The following is a 15,524-nucleotide window of genomic DNA, read 5'->3' as shown; positions in this document are numbered from 1 at the left end:
TGACAGTGAAAGTTGTTAAGACCTCAGTAATCGGTGCACAAATCTGGGCATTGCCTGAGTTGGGCCAAATTGCTGCCATTCTTAGCTAGTTATCCACCATGGCCTTTTGATAAGCTGTAAGTTCTCTTTGGCATGGCAGCAGCAACCACCAACATGGCTGTCACCTTCCTTTGCTGGTACACTAAACTGTCGAATTCTGGCACATGGGGTGCTCAGTCATTTGGGTGCCAAGCATGCTACCTGCCCAGTTAAGGGATTTGCACTCAAGGCACAGCGTTGGAACTCAGTACTCACCTTGTGATTTGATAACCTTCCACTCAAACTGCTTTATAATATGGTATATATGGTATATACAGGTTTGTCACTCACATCGGATTTAATTCACATTAACCCCATGAGTTTCACCAATTTTAAAAGGTATGGTCATGGGTCTAGGTAGATTGTGCATCCATCACTAGGAGAGAATGAATAACTGGAAGTCTTTTCACTATCTGTTAGTTCTAAAAGCCTGATTAAACCAAGGTTAGGCAAGTTCAATACAATCTTTAATGTATCTATACAGCACACTGCTTCAGAACATGGCAGCCACTTCAGAAAGCCAGTACTGTCGGTTAATTTGGCAAGTGGAAAGCATGACACTGCTACATCTTTGGGTGAGAGGGACAGGGAGCTGAAACTAGGATAGTATGCCAAGAGAATTAGTCTATAACTTACATCTGTACATTCAACCAGAGCTTACTAGGCCCAATCTTTGAATCCCTCAAATTTGGAAATTGCTTTGTTTCCAGCTGTAACATTCTTTAATTGGATAGACAATCCATTCACACAAAAAAAAATTGGATCAATTGAATTAAATAACAATGAAGTATCATGTTGTCCATTAATTCAGTGATATATCCATAATTCCTGGCTTTGGAGTAAATATTTGTCTCCATTATCATCTCTTATTTGCTGCCCTTGTTGTAAAGTCAGAAAGAAGTACAGCATGGAAAAGATCCTTCGGTCCAACTTGTCCTTGCCAACCAGATATCCTAAATTAATCTAGTCCCATCTGCCAGCATTTGGCCCATATCCCTCTAAATCCAGAAGACTTTTAAATGTTGTAAATGTACCAGCCTCCACCACTTCCTCTGGCAGCTCATTCCATACATGTACCATCCTCTGTGTGAAAACGTTGTCCCTTAAGCCCCTTTCAAATCTTTCCCATCTCACCCTAAACCTATGCCCTCTAATTCTGGACTCCTGCATTCCAGGTAAAAGACCTTGTCTATTTATCCTATCCATGCCCCTCATGATTTTATAAACCTCTATAAGGTTACGCCTCATCCTCTGACGCTCCAGGGAAAACAGCCCCAGCCTGTTCAGCTTCTTCCTGTAGCTCAAACCTTCCAAGCCTGGAAACATCCTTGTAATTCTTTGCTTGAACCCTTTCAAATTTCACAACATCCTTCCTATCGCAGAGAGACCAGAATTGCACAGAGTATTCCATAAAGTGGCCTAACTAATGTCTGATACAGTTACAACGTCACCTCCCAACTCCTACACTCAATGCACTGATCAATAAAGGAAAGCATACCAAACGCCTTCTTCACTATCTTATCTACCTGCAGCTATGAACCTGCACTTCAAGGTCTCTTTGTTCAGCAACAGTCCCCAGGCCCTTACATTTAAGTGTATAAGTCCTGCCCTGATTTGCCTTTCCAAAATGCAGCACCTCATATTTATCTAAATTAAACTCCATCTGCCACTCAGCCCACTGGCCCATCTGATCAAGGTCCCGTTGTGCTCTGAGGTAACCTTCTTTGTTGTCCACTACACCACCCAATATTGATGTCATCTGCAAACTTACTAACCATACCTCCTTTGTTCACATCCAAGTTATTAGATTTTGGTGAGAAGTTCAGATTTGACAGTTTGTACTGGACAAAGATTGGAAATATGGCTTACCCTGTTCTTGCCTCACTTTCTGATGACATGAAGAGTGTTCTGCTTTCGTTGCTGTGAAGTAGCTGAACAACATATTCCCCTGTCCTTGAGTCCTGCAGATAAATGGCCATTTCCAAGGTGCAGCGCTCACTGATGCTTGTCAACCATGGACTTAGCAATGGGAAAGTTGTATACTGTGATGCATTCAGAAAAAGAAAATGACCTAGCAAATAAAGAAAAAAGACACAGAAGTCAAAATGTTGAATATTATGAGTCATTGTATGGTCAGACAAGTGACAAATACATAACTGTTCCACTTTACATATTTATATACATGTACTAATTACCACAATGTGTCAACAAGTAATCATACTAATGATCTGATCTTGAACTGAAAGGCTCTTTTCAAAAGGCCTTTGACAAGGTGCCGCTCAAGAGGCTGCTGCATAATAAGGATGCATGGCATTATGGGCAAAATATTAGCATGGATAAAGGATTGATTGACTGACAGGAAACAAAGAATGGGGATAAATGAGTTCTATTCTGGCTGATAATCAGCGACTAGTGGTGTGCCTCAGGGGTTGATGTTGGGATTACAATCATTCACAATTTATATAGATGATTTGGAGTTGGGGACCACGTGTACAGTGTCAAAATTTACCGATGACATCAAGATGAGTGGCAGAGCAAAGTGTGCAGAGGACTGTGAATCTTTGCAGAGGAACTTAGATACATTGAGTGAGTGGGCAAAGGTCTGGCAGATGGAAAACAATGTTAGTAAATGTGAAGCCATACATTTTGGTGGGAGTAACAGCAAAATATGTTATTACTTGAATGGTAATAAGTTGCAGCGTGCTGCTGTGCAGAGAGATCTGGGTGTCCTTGTACATGAATCGCAGAAGGTTGGTCTTCAGGTACAACAGGTAATTAGGAAGGCAAATGGAATTTTGTGCTTCATTGCTAAAGTGGTTGAGTTTAAAAGCAGGGGGCTAATGTTGCAGCTGTACATGATGCTGGTGAGGCCACACCTGGAGTACTGTGTGCAGTTCTGGTCTCCTTACTTAAGAATGTACTGGCACTGGAGGGGGTGCAGCGGAGGTTCACTAGGTTGATTCTGGAGTTGAAGAGGTTGGCTTATGAGGAGAGACTGAGTAGACTGGAATTATATTTATTGGAATTTAGAAGAATGAGGGGGTATCTGATAGAAATATATGAAATTATGAAGGGAATTGACAAAAAAGAGAGAGGATGTTTCCACTGGTAGGTGAGACTAGGACAAGAAGGCATGGCCTCAAGATTAGAGGGAGCAGGTTTAGAACTGAACTGAGAAGGCACTTCTTCACCCAGAGGGTTGTTAATCTTTGGAATTCCCGCCCAGGGAGTAGTTGACGTTACTTCAGTAATCGCTTTTAAAGCTAAGGTAGATACTTTTTTGAAAAATAAAGGAATTAGGGATATGGTGAAAATGCGGGTAGGTGGAGCTGAGTTCATGAAAAGATTAGCCATGATCTTATTGAATGGTGGAGCAGGCTCGAAGGACCAGACAACCTACTTTTGCTCCTAGTTCTTATGTTCTTTGGATGCAAGCTCCAGTGTGCATTGAGTTGGCTGAACTGATCATTAGTTTGGACATTAATATTGCTTTTCTACGACCCTGGGTTAAAAAGGTGAAAAATACAGCAGAATACCTCCTTCTGATTGTAATCAGCCCTTTTGTAAATCATGGATGTCAGATAATAGCAGGTTTGAGTTGGGTGTACAGTTAAATAGCATGCCTTCACAAATACAAAAGAGACAGTTGACAAGATCCCAAAAGCTGCAGGTCAGTACAGGTTGAATTTTACAAAGTTGCTTGAGACAGTGATATTGAGATGAAAGGTATGTCCTGAGCCAATTCTTGCCAGCAGGATGTACGAAGCAATTTTACCGCAGGAGGTCTCTTAATTGGCTTCTGAAGCCTCAGCAGCATTGCCATGAGAAGTTGCAACTGTTGAGGAAAGCGGAACCTCACTAAGAGGTCAGGTAAGTAAATGAAATTGCAGCAAATTCATGGGGTTGAGGGTCAGAGGGCAAATTCTCCAGGGAGATCAACAAACAGATTCAAGAACAGTTTCTTCTCCGCTACTATCAGACTTTTGAACGAACCTCTCATATACTAATTCTGATCTCTCTCTCTGTCTGCACCTTCTCTGTGGCTGTAACATTCTGTTCTGCTACCCTGATGCACTTTGTATGGTACAATCTGATTGTATAGCACGCAAACAGCAGTTTTCACTGTATCTCCTTATATGTGACAACAATAAATCAAATAAGTGACAAATATATAACTGTTATACTTTGCATATTTATATACATACTAGATTACCTACAGTGTGGAAACAGGCCCTTCAGCCCAACAAGTCCACACCGACCCAGACCCCTAACACTACAGGCAATTTAGCATGGCCAATTCACATAAACTACACATTTTCGGACTGTGGGAGGAAACCAGAGCACCCGGAGGGTTGCCCACGCAGACACAGGGAGAATGTACAAACTCCACACGCACAGTCACCTGAGGCGGGAATTGAACCCAGGTCTCTGGCGCTGTGAGGCAGCAGTGCTAACCACTTTGCCACCGTGCCGCCCATCTACCACAATGTCTCAACAAGTAACCACACTAATGATCTGATATTGAACCAAAAGGCTCTGGATGCAAGCTCCAGTGTGCGTTGAGTTAGCTGAACTGACCATTAGTTTTGACATTAAAATTGCTTTTAATGGAAACAAATACAACAGGGTACCTTCTTCTGATTGTAATCAGCTCTGTTGTAAAGCAATAGTAGGTTTGCTATTATCAAAGGATGCCTTTCCTTTCCACGATCCTTTCTTTGTTCCATTAAAACATTCTTCCCAGGCTGTTGGTGGCAGCTTGTGCATTTAGCTTATTGTGCATTGCAAATGGAACTACTCTGTCTACGTCCAGTCAACAAAATGCTCTGGCAATGGTATAGTGTCAAGGAGCTAATCTGACCAGGCTCCCAGCAGCTTTACCAGTCCCCTGATGCTGGGGTTTAGTAACATCCTATGTCAAAAACAATGAGTCTTTAGGACAGAGTGAATGCTGAAAACAATTTGCCCACATAAATTAGTTATGAGCCCAATAGCTGTCAAAGAAAATTTATACTCAATTTAGGTCTGAACCATGAATGTTCAAATATTCATCTTGCTCTTTTTAAATTTACTAGAATTTAGCACCAACCATCCTTTTGAAACAGTTGTATAGAGATCAAGGACAGTTGCGCTAAGCTTACAATCTGTTCTAATTAAGACTAATTGAAAATAAGATAATTCATTAATATACAAAGGCTACAATCTCATTTTTTTCTTTAACTTGAATCTGTTTCTCATGGCTTCAAAGCATTAAATGAGGAGAAGCATTATAACAAGGTGCTAGAGGCATTGAACAAACAGCTTCAGTGTAATTAACTGAATACTCCTTCAGTATCTGGTTTCCACTTTGATTTTCACATTTTCATTTGCATCGTACAATGGTTAAGGTGGATCTTTTTCCAGTCATTGAGAACAATCTTTTTCTGCCATTAGCTATTTCTCACAAAAAGACGACTATATCTAATTTCTTTGCTGGGTTAATACAGCATACTCTAACATGAAGTCCGCTTATTTTATTTAACCTGTTGCATTGATGGAAGGGTTGAATGTGAATAGTCTCCTGTATGAAAGGTTTTGCTTCATGACCCCCAATTAAATAGCATTGCAAAATATCATTCATTTCTTCATCTATTCTCTTCCATTCCAGGCTGCTATTTTCCCCAGTAACCCCTCTTCTCAGAAGAAATATTTGATCCTTTTAACCTACTCCTGTCCTTATCACTTCCACGCCTGTACTCCATTGCATGCTGTATAGCTCTCTTTTGAAAGAGACACATTAAATTGCTTTAACTGAAATGCATTGCCATGGGGCTTGAGACTCAGGGATATACTTTGCACATCAGAGAAGTGGCTATCTTTGTCTCCTCTGCTATTTAGGTTTCCCCTTGCCAATAAGTGACAGCTGTCTGACACTGGTATGTTCCTGCAAACACTTTTATTTACACTATTGTAATTAATACTGTTCTCTGTAAGTGCACCTTTCACTGGTACAGACTATTCCTAACAACAACAGAATTTGCTGGAAAAGCTCAGCAGCTCTGAACATAACATTGCCGTCATCTTTCTGGGCACTTAACTTTAATGCTTTCTTGGAAATTCACTATTCAGTTTACTGTCAGTTTAAAATCCAAATCACTTTCTAACTTCTTAAAAATGACAGTCAACTTCATGAAGCTGAAACCAAAAACTCGTTTAAGATCCAAATTCCAATAATAATAACTTGTACAACTTGGTCACAATATTAACTTGTTTCATTCAAGCCTGAAAATGCATCTGGAAAATATTTCCATATTGCCACAACTCAGTTTGGGAAGAGTGTGTTGATAATCAAAGCCCACTGTTCTACAAGCTGTCACAAACAAATATGTACCCAACTACTGTATACACCAAGATGATTAATTTGCTTGACTGACTGTTATTCAGGACAAAAACAATTCACACCAGTTTTGATCATTATCAGGAAAATGACTTCATTTATTATTATTCTTTATCAAATGGTGAAAACAGTGATAATTGATTTATTGCTATGTGACTTAAGCTACATCCTTTAACACCACAATCTCAGACTCATTCATTTAAGCATAAGACAGAGAAAAAGCAGATACTTCAACATAAATACTATAGGTTCAAAAATATGAAGACGGTAAACAAATGTCCTGACCACAAGGATGGAAGGTAATTTATCACAGTTCTTTTCATTTTGCTTTAGTGATGGTGACACCATGTTGTCTGGAGACAATGCTCCATCTTCAATTCGGTCTTTGATTGGGTGAACCTCGGCTTCTCTTGTATTAGAGTTTGTTCTTTCGAGTCTCAAAGCTTTTTAGCTTTTCACTCAGAGTGAAATGGTGAGACATGCTTCATGTTTGTCGTGTCTCTCCTTTCTCAGCACAAACACTCATGGTGCCACACTGTCTCAGAAAATATCCACAACACTGCTCCAAACGGTTACATGGGTTGAATTTTCTTTGGTTGGCAGTTGGGAGAATACTGCAAGATTGGAAAAAGGAGATTCTCAATTTTGAGAATTAAAGTCTGATTTTGCAACTGGGTTTTGAATTACAAGGTCAGACTCTTGCTAATAAGTAGCAAGAGGCCTGTTTGCTTTCATTCACTTAACTCTCACCTCATTTATATGCAGTTTCTAATTCTCTCTGGTCATGGCACTAATTAACCCCAGCCTCCCCACGACTCTTAACCCTTTCCAATTTGCTTATCGGACCAACAGATTCACGTCAGATGCCATATGACTTGCCCTTCACTGCTCCCCAGAACATCTTGACACCAAGAACAGCTATGTAAGAATTCTTCTCATTGACTACAGTTCAGCCTTCAACAGTACTATCCCCTCAAGACTGATTACTAAACTTAGTCATCTCATTCTAAGCCCCACTCTCTGCAACTGGATCCTTAGTTTCCTGACCCACAGGCCACAAACAGTGGAGATTGGAGAGAATATTTCAGCCTCATCAACACGTAACACTGGAGCCCCCTGGGGTATGTACTCAGCCCACTATTGTACTCACTCTGCACCCATGGCTGCGTCGCCAAATACCAGACGAATGCCATTTACATGTCCGCTGATGACACCACCATAGTCGGTCTAATCTCAGATGGCGACGAAACAGACTACAGACGGGAGATGGAAGACCTGGAAAAATGGTGCACTGAGAACAACCTAGCTCTCAATGCCGGCAAAACCAAGGAACTCATTATTGACTTTCGGCGGGGTGTTACTCATGTCCCCCTACACATTAACAGCATAGAGGTGGAACGAGTGGAGAGTGTCAAGTTCCTGGGAGTGGTTATCAACAACAAGCATTCTTGGACCCTTTATGTGGACCTACTGGTTACAAAGGCCCAACAACATCTCTTCTTCCTCAGGCAGCTGAGAAAATTTGGCATGATGACGAATACCCTTGCCAACCTTTATAGGTGCGCCATCAAGAGCATTCTGTCTGGACGTATCACTACCTGGTATGGCAACTGTACCATTCAAGATCGGAGACAGTTACAGAGAGTGGTGAACTCAGCCCGGACAATCACAATGGCCAACCTCCCATCTATAGAATCCATCTACCAGGCCCACCGTCAAGGAGAGGCTGCCAGCATTCTCAAAGATCCAACCCACCCTGGCAATGCCTTTCTACAACCTCTACCATCAGGGAGAGAGTACAGAAGCCTAAACACATGCACCAGATGGTTTCATAACAGTTTCTACCCTACTATTATTAGAATACTGAATGGACCCACAAACTCTGAGCATTCGCCTGTACCTGTGCTTTGGTGTTTGCCGCTGTTTATCTATTATTTACTTATCTATGCTATTTAACTATGTGACCTGCCTGTATTGCTCGCAAGACAAAGCTTTTCACTGTGCCTCAGTACACATGACAATAAATTCAATTCAGTTCAATTCATCGGAGTGAAACTGGACAGTTATGAAACCAATGTGAAAGTCTGACCAGATACCTGGCAGCATCAGCTCATCGCTTGCTCCTGACCGCTACCATTTTGGACAACAATCCCCAACATCTCAGGTTATACACCATGGACAATGACTGCCTCTCACTTCCCATTTCCCCTCCATCTCTCATCCACAGAGTTTAGCATCAGATGTGCACCATCTTCACAACACCATGGTAGCAATTTTTGAACTAACTTGGAACACAGTTCAGTGCTTCAGCACTGCACTTAGGAATCCACCAACACCTTACGTTGCATTGTTAATCAGATATCCACCAGACATGGATAAGTACATGAAGAAGGGCCTGTGCCCGAAACGTCGAATCTCCTGTTCCCTGGATGCTGCCTGACCTGCTGTGCTGTTCCAGCAATAAAGTTTCAACTAAGTACACAAACCCTGGATCAAACTACGGTACACCTCAGGCTACTCACTTGCTCTTAAAAGTTCACATTATTTCACATTAAGTCTGATCTTGCCTTTTAATCCGCGCACAAAGCCAAGCTGCTTGCCATGGTTATCATCAGTCATGGGAGTGGACATGTTACTCTGTGGCACCGTGCTATGTCAATGTCACACCTAGAACACATGCCAGCATTTCACAAACACACTGCATGTGCTGCAGTCAATGACCAATGATTCAAAGTCTAAGGCGACTAGTTTTCAATCAGGTCACTGGGACTCTCATCAATCAGGGGTGTCACCACAGTTGGTCAAGAGCAACATCCAATCTAAGGGGCTTGGACACACTTAATATGCTATTTGTGGTGGTCAGGTTCAGGGTTCTCTATCACTACAATCTGGGGAATGTGCCACATCAGTTATGAGTTCAGTCTGGAAGTTCACAGTCGGACAGTTGGGAAGCTCTACAGGGATCAGGCAGGGGCCCGGTCAGCAAGATGTCCATTCAAGTTGGTCAGGTTATGTGCAATGGTCAGTCCTGGCTCTCTGCTCACTGGAAGCCAAACAGAGGCTATTGGGGCCACTGTTGTGGCAGGGAAGCTGGGGAAGTGAATCATGGGGACTAGAGACAACATATTAGGAATTGTGAATGGGAGCAACCTCACATCAAAAAGATGAGATTATAGCACATTAAAGGACATAGGTTACTGTGAGTTGAGTGGAGGAGTTATTGATTGTCATGACCATTCTGGCTTCAATGGGGGTGACAGTGCAGCATAATGGTTGGAATGGCTAAGCTCAGAAACAGGGTTTGGGGGATTGTTTGGAAGATGAAGTTGCAAATAAAAGACTTGTGGGAGAAATGTAGAAGCTCAGTACCGATGGACTCAACAGAGAGTGCAAGAAAGGAAGGAACATGAAAATTCAAGAGAGTACTTTAATACCAGGTTGAACCCATGACTTAATGCACCACACATGACCACAATGGAAAAGGAAAATGTCTGCACCACACCCAGAGTGGGCACGGTTCTTCTGTCTGAACTCAAGGGCGCTGCTCTTGAGTGGTGTGAGGGCCTTCAAGGGGCAATTGCTTTAATCAGACACTTACACACAAGATGGTGAAGATACTGTAATCCCAGGACCCTGTTCTGAGAAATGCATGTACTGACCAACTGAGTGGGATACAAATCCTGGCAACCTTGATCATGTCACTGATTGTTACAGATTGATCATGGTCATCTCTGTGAATGAGAAGTAATTACAGGTGACCTTAAAAGTGCCACCTACAGGTCACAATTCACACAAGACTGTCCACAATCTCAAAGACTGCACAAGGACATGGAGCTGATGTCGTGTCACATTGAATTGTAAGTATTCACCAAAGTGCTCTTATATGCAATTCTGCCTTTTTTGGGGAGATGTAGGGGTGGTGTGGAGTTCGGAGCACAAGGTATCAGTAATCAAACAGCACTTACAATCTTCCACAGTATTCATGGGATATGGATTGCACTGCATACAGTGGTATAATATCCCTATGTTGAAGATCCATGGGGAGGCATTCTATAGATATTCTTGTCAGAATCAGGTATGTCCCACTGCACCAAGGACAATACTAAACTGTGACTTATTTGTGAAGTAATGTTGACAGTTCATATTGCTAAGTATCTGTTCTGTTTCTGATATTTCCGAGTAGGTTCATTGGAACTATGACCAATGGTTCCAGCCTCTTGCAGAAGTAACCCAGCAAAAGTAATCACCAGCCCATTCTTAAAGTGCCACTTGTAAGTCACTACATACAAAGAAAATCTAAGATTTCATCGGCTACACAAAGACTTGGAGCTGATTTCCTCTCAACTTGAACTAACAAGTATTTACCAACATGCTCTTATATGCAGTACAGCCTTTTTGGGGGATGTGGGTGTTGTTTGGGAGAGGTTCAGTAATCCTGTCACATTTGCAATCTCCTAATGTACTTGCGTAGCAATGACTTGTGCTGCATATATTGGAATAAAATCTCCTGCTTCAAAACTACGTGTAGAGGTATTCCACGACCCTCCTTGTTGGAGTCCTCTGTGTCCCAATACATAAGGAATGTCACTATACTGTAATTTGTGAGTGATAAAAACACAGACAACTCACGTTACTAAGACCCTGTTCTGTTTCTGATCTTCCCCACACAGGTTAACTGGAACTGTGACCAATGGACACAGTCACAACAGGGGCCATCATTGCTGTAGCTGCAGTACAAAGACGTTGCAGAGAAATTGAAGAGCAGTAGATGCGCTGGAAAACCCAGAACCAGCAGCAACCTCCAGCAGCTGCCAAACAGAGTCCAAATGATGGGGTTGCAGCTGGAGGTTTCCTCAGGATGTACAGGAGGATAAGAATCTGTCTTTCCTCAATGTCTAACCCTCCAGATGAGCAAGGCACATTGCCACTGAAATTGAGCCAGGACACCATCACCAATCTATACCAACAACTGGAATGGGATCTGCAACCTGGGGGGTGGGTGGCCATCCTATCTCAGTCATTATCAAGGATGCCATTTGTGCTAAATCTTTATGCATTTACTGTTTCCAAGGATCCACTGGGGAGCCGTGTGGGATCTCTCAATCTCGCAACCCATGAATATATCAACTCGGAGAAAGTGAGGACTGTAGATGCTGGAGATCAGAGTCAAAAAGCTGGAAAAGCACAGCAGGTCAGGCAGTATCCGAGGAGTAGGAAAATCAATGCTTCAGGCATAAGCCCTTAATCAGCTTTGTCACGATGAAGGGGTTATGCCCAAAATGTCGATTCTTCTGTTCCTTGGATATGGCCTGACCAACATGGATATATCAAGGCTTTTACTGATGCAAATGTGTGCCTGATCACTCTGTTTCAACTTATTTCCCCATGACAAGATCAACGTTATAGACTTTACTAACAGTGCTCACTTCCAGTCAGCGTAGGCCATAGACCATAGACCATACAAGCTGTGTTGAGAATTCCATATTATTACTAGAAAAGGGCTCCATTCCAGAACTGTACAAGTCATCTATGATCATCAGTACCATATCTTAGAAGTCTGCCTAGAGGTTGCCGTGATGCCCATCATCTTGTGGGCTCCAATATTCCTGATTTGTTTCGAGGGTTGGATGCCTCACAACGATGGTCACCTGGAGACATGGGCTACCCTCTGTAAACATGGCTGATGATTCCATTAGGTAAAAACAATGACTGCAGATGCTGGAAACCAGATTCTGGATCAATGGTTCTGGAAGAGCACAGCAATTCAGGCAGCATCCGAGGGCTTCAGCAAAAGCCCTTCATCAGATGATTCCATTACCCAACTGAGGCCCTGGAGAGGTACAATGTATTCTATTCTTTGACCCGGGCCATTGTGGAACAACTGATGGGCCTGCAGAAGCTGAGGTTAAGCTGTTTGCATCAGCCTGGGGCAACCATGCAGTACAGTCCTGTCGAAGTGTGCCACATATTCCCACGCACAGCTACACGTGGTAGAAGCTGATAAGCCAGAAAAGGAGGTTAAGGATGTTAAGCGGAAGGAAGCTCACGTTCAGCAATGACAAGGCAATGCAGCATTGGGCACAACAATCCAGATACTCAGTTCCAATGGATGTGAGCCGGGCACATTGACTGCAAATTTGTTGTTTCTTGAGCAGTGAGCTGTTCCCAGAAGTTTTTGTGTTTATTTGTTTGTTTGTTTTTTACTCATTGCATTTGCTGTTGTTCAATAAAAGATAACATTTTTAACTGTTAGTATATTTCCCAGCATGTGATAGTGCCACACTGAAAAAATGAGAAAATGCTGTGTTACACTGGGGATGATGGAAAAGGTAGGACTGTTAGATAGTTTTACATGGTTTGGCATTGAGGATAGATAGCCTGTGGTGCTTCATTCTTCTGGCTGCAGTTGCAATGGAAGTTGCAAAATGGCAATATATTTACAAATATGAACTTGCATTTGCAATGCAGTATCACCCATACCACTTATCTATCTTCAGAGGTTTTTCTTTTCTTTTGCTTCTTTTCCTTGACTATAAAGTGCATTTGATGGCATTGCCATCAGTGAATTTTCATGCTGTCCGTGCTTTCGACACTTCAATCAATTTCTTTATTAAAAAGACTTTACCAAAGCGCACTTGTCACTGAGGTGAACAAAGAGACGCAGAATTCAGTTTGTGATTTAATATGATTTTATTAACAAAATATTCCTTATTAAAAACACAATGTGAATATTCCCCAAATTCACACAATATTTTCTGACTATTTTGCTCTATCTGTTTGAGAAATGATATAACTCAAAACGATTCCTGTGTTTGATGTGGGCAGTTGGGATCTCCTTCCTCTCTTCCAAGAAGGTGGGACCTACAGGTTAGGGCAGATCTTCTCCTGGGTCTTTGAGTTGCCACATGGTCTTCCACCCCCCGAATCTTGCTGCAAGTCTTCACCAAGGGGGTGGCTTCCAGGTTTGTGTTTTATCCCCCTCATCACAGATCTTCCCAAACACTCTGTGGCCTTTGGCCAATGCGGTCATGAGCAGGGTACAAAGCATCCAGTGGGGTCATGCCAACACTCTTCACTCTTGCCATGCCAAGGAGGTGTAAAGTCCTCGGGGGCTAGTTGGATCAAGCTACCAGAAAGTCTGATCCACACTTCTCCAATTCAAAATCTTCAGGCTGATTATAACTGGTTCCCTTGAGCCTTTGTGACCTCTGACCTTGGTTTCCACTGCTCTGTGTTGCTAATACTGTTGGCTGCTATTTAATTCAGTTTGGCCAATTTCTGTCAGGCCCAGTTTTTTCTGGTTGTGGGTCAATCCTGGGCCTGTGGTAACTTGACCACACCCACATCCAGGAGTTTATTTACCATTGCCCAGAACCTGGACTGGACTAGCCACAGAAATACTGTGGCAACAAAAGCAGGTCAGAGGCTAGGAATCCTGCAGCAAGTAACTCAATCCCCAATCCACAAGGCACAAGTCAGGACTGTGCTGGAATACCCCCCACTTGCCTGGATGAGTGCAGCTCCAACAATATTCAAGGAGCTGGACACCATTCAGGGACAGAGCAGTCTGCTTGGTTGGCACCACATGTATAAAGATTCAGACCTTCCTCTGCTGATGCATATTAGAAATTCACCAAAGGTCTTGAGACAGCACCTTCTAAACCCACAAACACTGCCATCTAGAAGGGCAGGGATAGTAAACACATGGGAACATCAGTGTTTGCAAGCTCCCCTTCACACATTCAATGTCCTGACTCAGATATAAATTGCTTTTCCTTCAGTGATGCTGGGTCAATTTCTTGGAATTCCCTCCGTAATGGCATTGTGGGTATACCGACACAAATGGAGTACAGTGTTTCAGTTCATCGACCAGGGATGGAGATTTAAAATGCAGGTGGTTTTTGACCTGGTGCATGGCTGTGCTTTAATTATGACTCTGGGAATCCTGGGAGGAGCCGTCTGTGGTGACTACTTCCACAATGGTGAGCTCAAGCAGAGTATCATAAAGGCAAGGTGTAAACAAAATCATGAACGTTTGTGAGAGCTGTGTGAAGTAACTCATTAGAGCTCATGGAGAGAACCCTCCAAATGCAACTACTCCCAAATTGATATTTAGTCATTTTTTTGGTAAAATTCAGCCCATAATCTTACATAGCTAAAGAGTACAGGATGTACATGTATTTGGAAAGGCAAGGACTGATTCGGGATAGTCAACATGGCTTTGTGCGTGGGAAATCATGTCTCACAAACTTGATTGAGTTTTTTGAAGAAGTAACAAAGAAGATTAATGAGGGCAGAGCAGTAGATGTGATCTATATGGACTTCAGTAAGGCGTTCGACAAGGTTCCCCATGGAAGACTGATTAGCAAGGTTAGATCTCATGGAATACAGGGAGAACTAGCCATTTGGATACAGAACTGGCTCAAAGGTAGAAGACAGAGGGTGGTGGTGGAGAGTTGTTTTTCAGACTGGAGGCCTGTGACCAGTGGAGTGCCACAAGGATCGGTGCTGGGCCCTCTACGTCTTGTAATTTACATAAATGATTTAGATGCGAGTATAAAAGGTACAGTTAGTAAATTTGCAGATGACACCAAACTTCGAGGTGTAGTGGACAGCGAAGAGGGTTACCTCAGATTACAACAGGATCTGGACTAGATGGGCCAATGGGCTGAGAAGTGGCAGATGGAGTTTAATTCAGATAAATGCGAGGTGCTGCATTTTGGGAAAGCAAATCTTAGCAGGACTTATACACTTAATGGTAAGGTCCTAGGGAGTGTTGCTGAACAAAGAGACCTTGGAGTGCAGGTTCATAGCTCCTTGAAAGTGGAGTCACAGGTAGATAGGATAGTGAAGAAGGTGTTTGGTATGCTTTCCTTTATTGGTCAGAGTATTGAGTACACAAGTTGGGAGGTCATGTTGTGGACATTGGTTAGGCCACTGTTGGAATATTGCAGTTCTGGTCTCCTTCCAATTGGAAATATGTTGTGAAACTTGAACGGGTTCAGAAAAGATTTACAAGGATGTTGCCAGGGTTGGAGGATCTGAGCTACAGGGAGAGGCTGAACAGGCT

At 42.5% G+C, this 15,524-nt stretch overlaps 1 protein-coding gene across 1 annotated transcript in view; it reads right to left on the bottom strand.

Annotated features, from left to right (window-relative positions):
• LOC122552709 (ALK tyrosine kinase receptor-like) overlaps window positions 1-15,524 on the bottom strand; it is a 1,076,775-nt gene that overhangs the window by 609,672 nt on the left and 451,579 nt on the right. Inside the window, exon 4 of the mRNA XM_087991243.1 lies at window positions 1,948-2,149. Within this exon, the coding sequence (XP_087847369.1) occupies window positions 1,948-2,149 (202 nt within the window). The remainder of the gene's footprint in view (window positions 1-1,947; window positions 2,150-15,524) is intronic.

The sequence above is a fragment of the Chiloscyllium plagiosum genome, unplaced genomic scaffold (genome assembly GCF_037043375.1).
Source record: "Chiloscyllium plagiosum isolate Xiang-an unplaced genomic scaffold, Cpla_swu_hap1 HiC_scaffold_10, whole genome shotgun sequence".
NCBI lineage: Eukaryota > Metazoa > Chordata > Chondrichthyes > Orectolobiformes > Hemiscylliidae > Chiloscyllium > Chiloscyllium plagiosum.
This window is presented reverse-complemented; position numbering and strand designations above follow the sequence as displayed.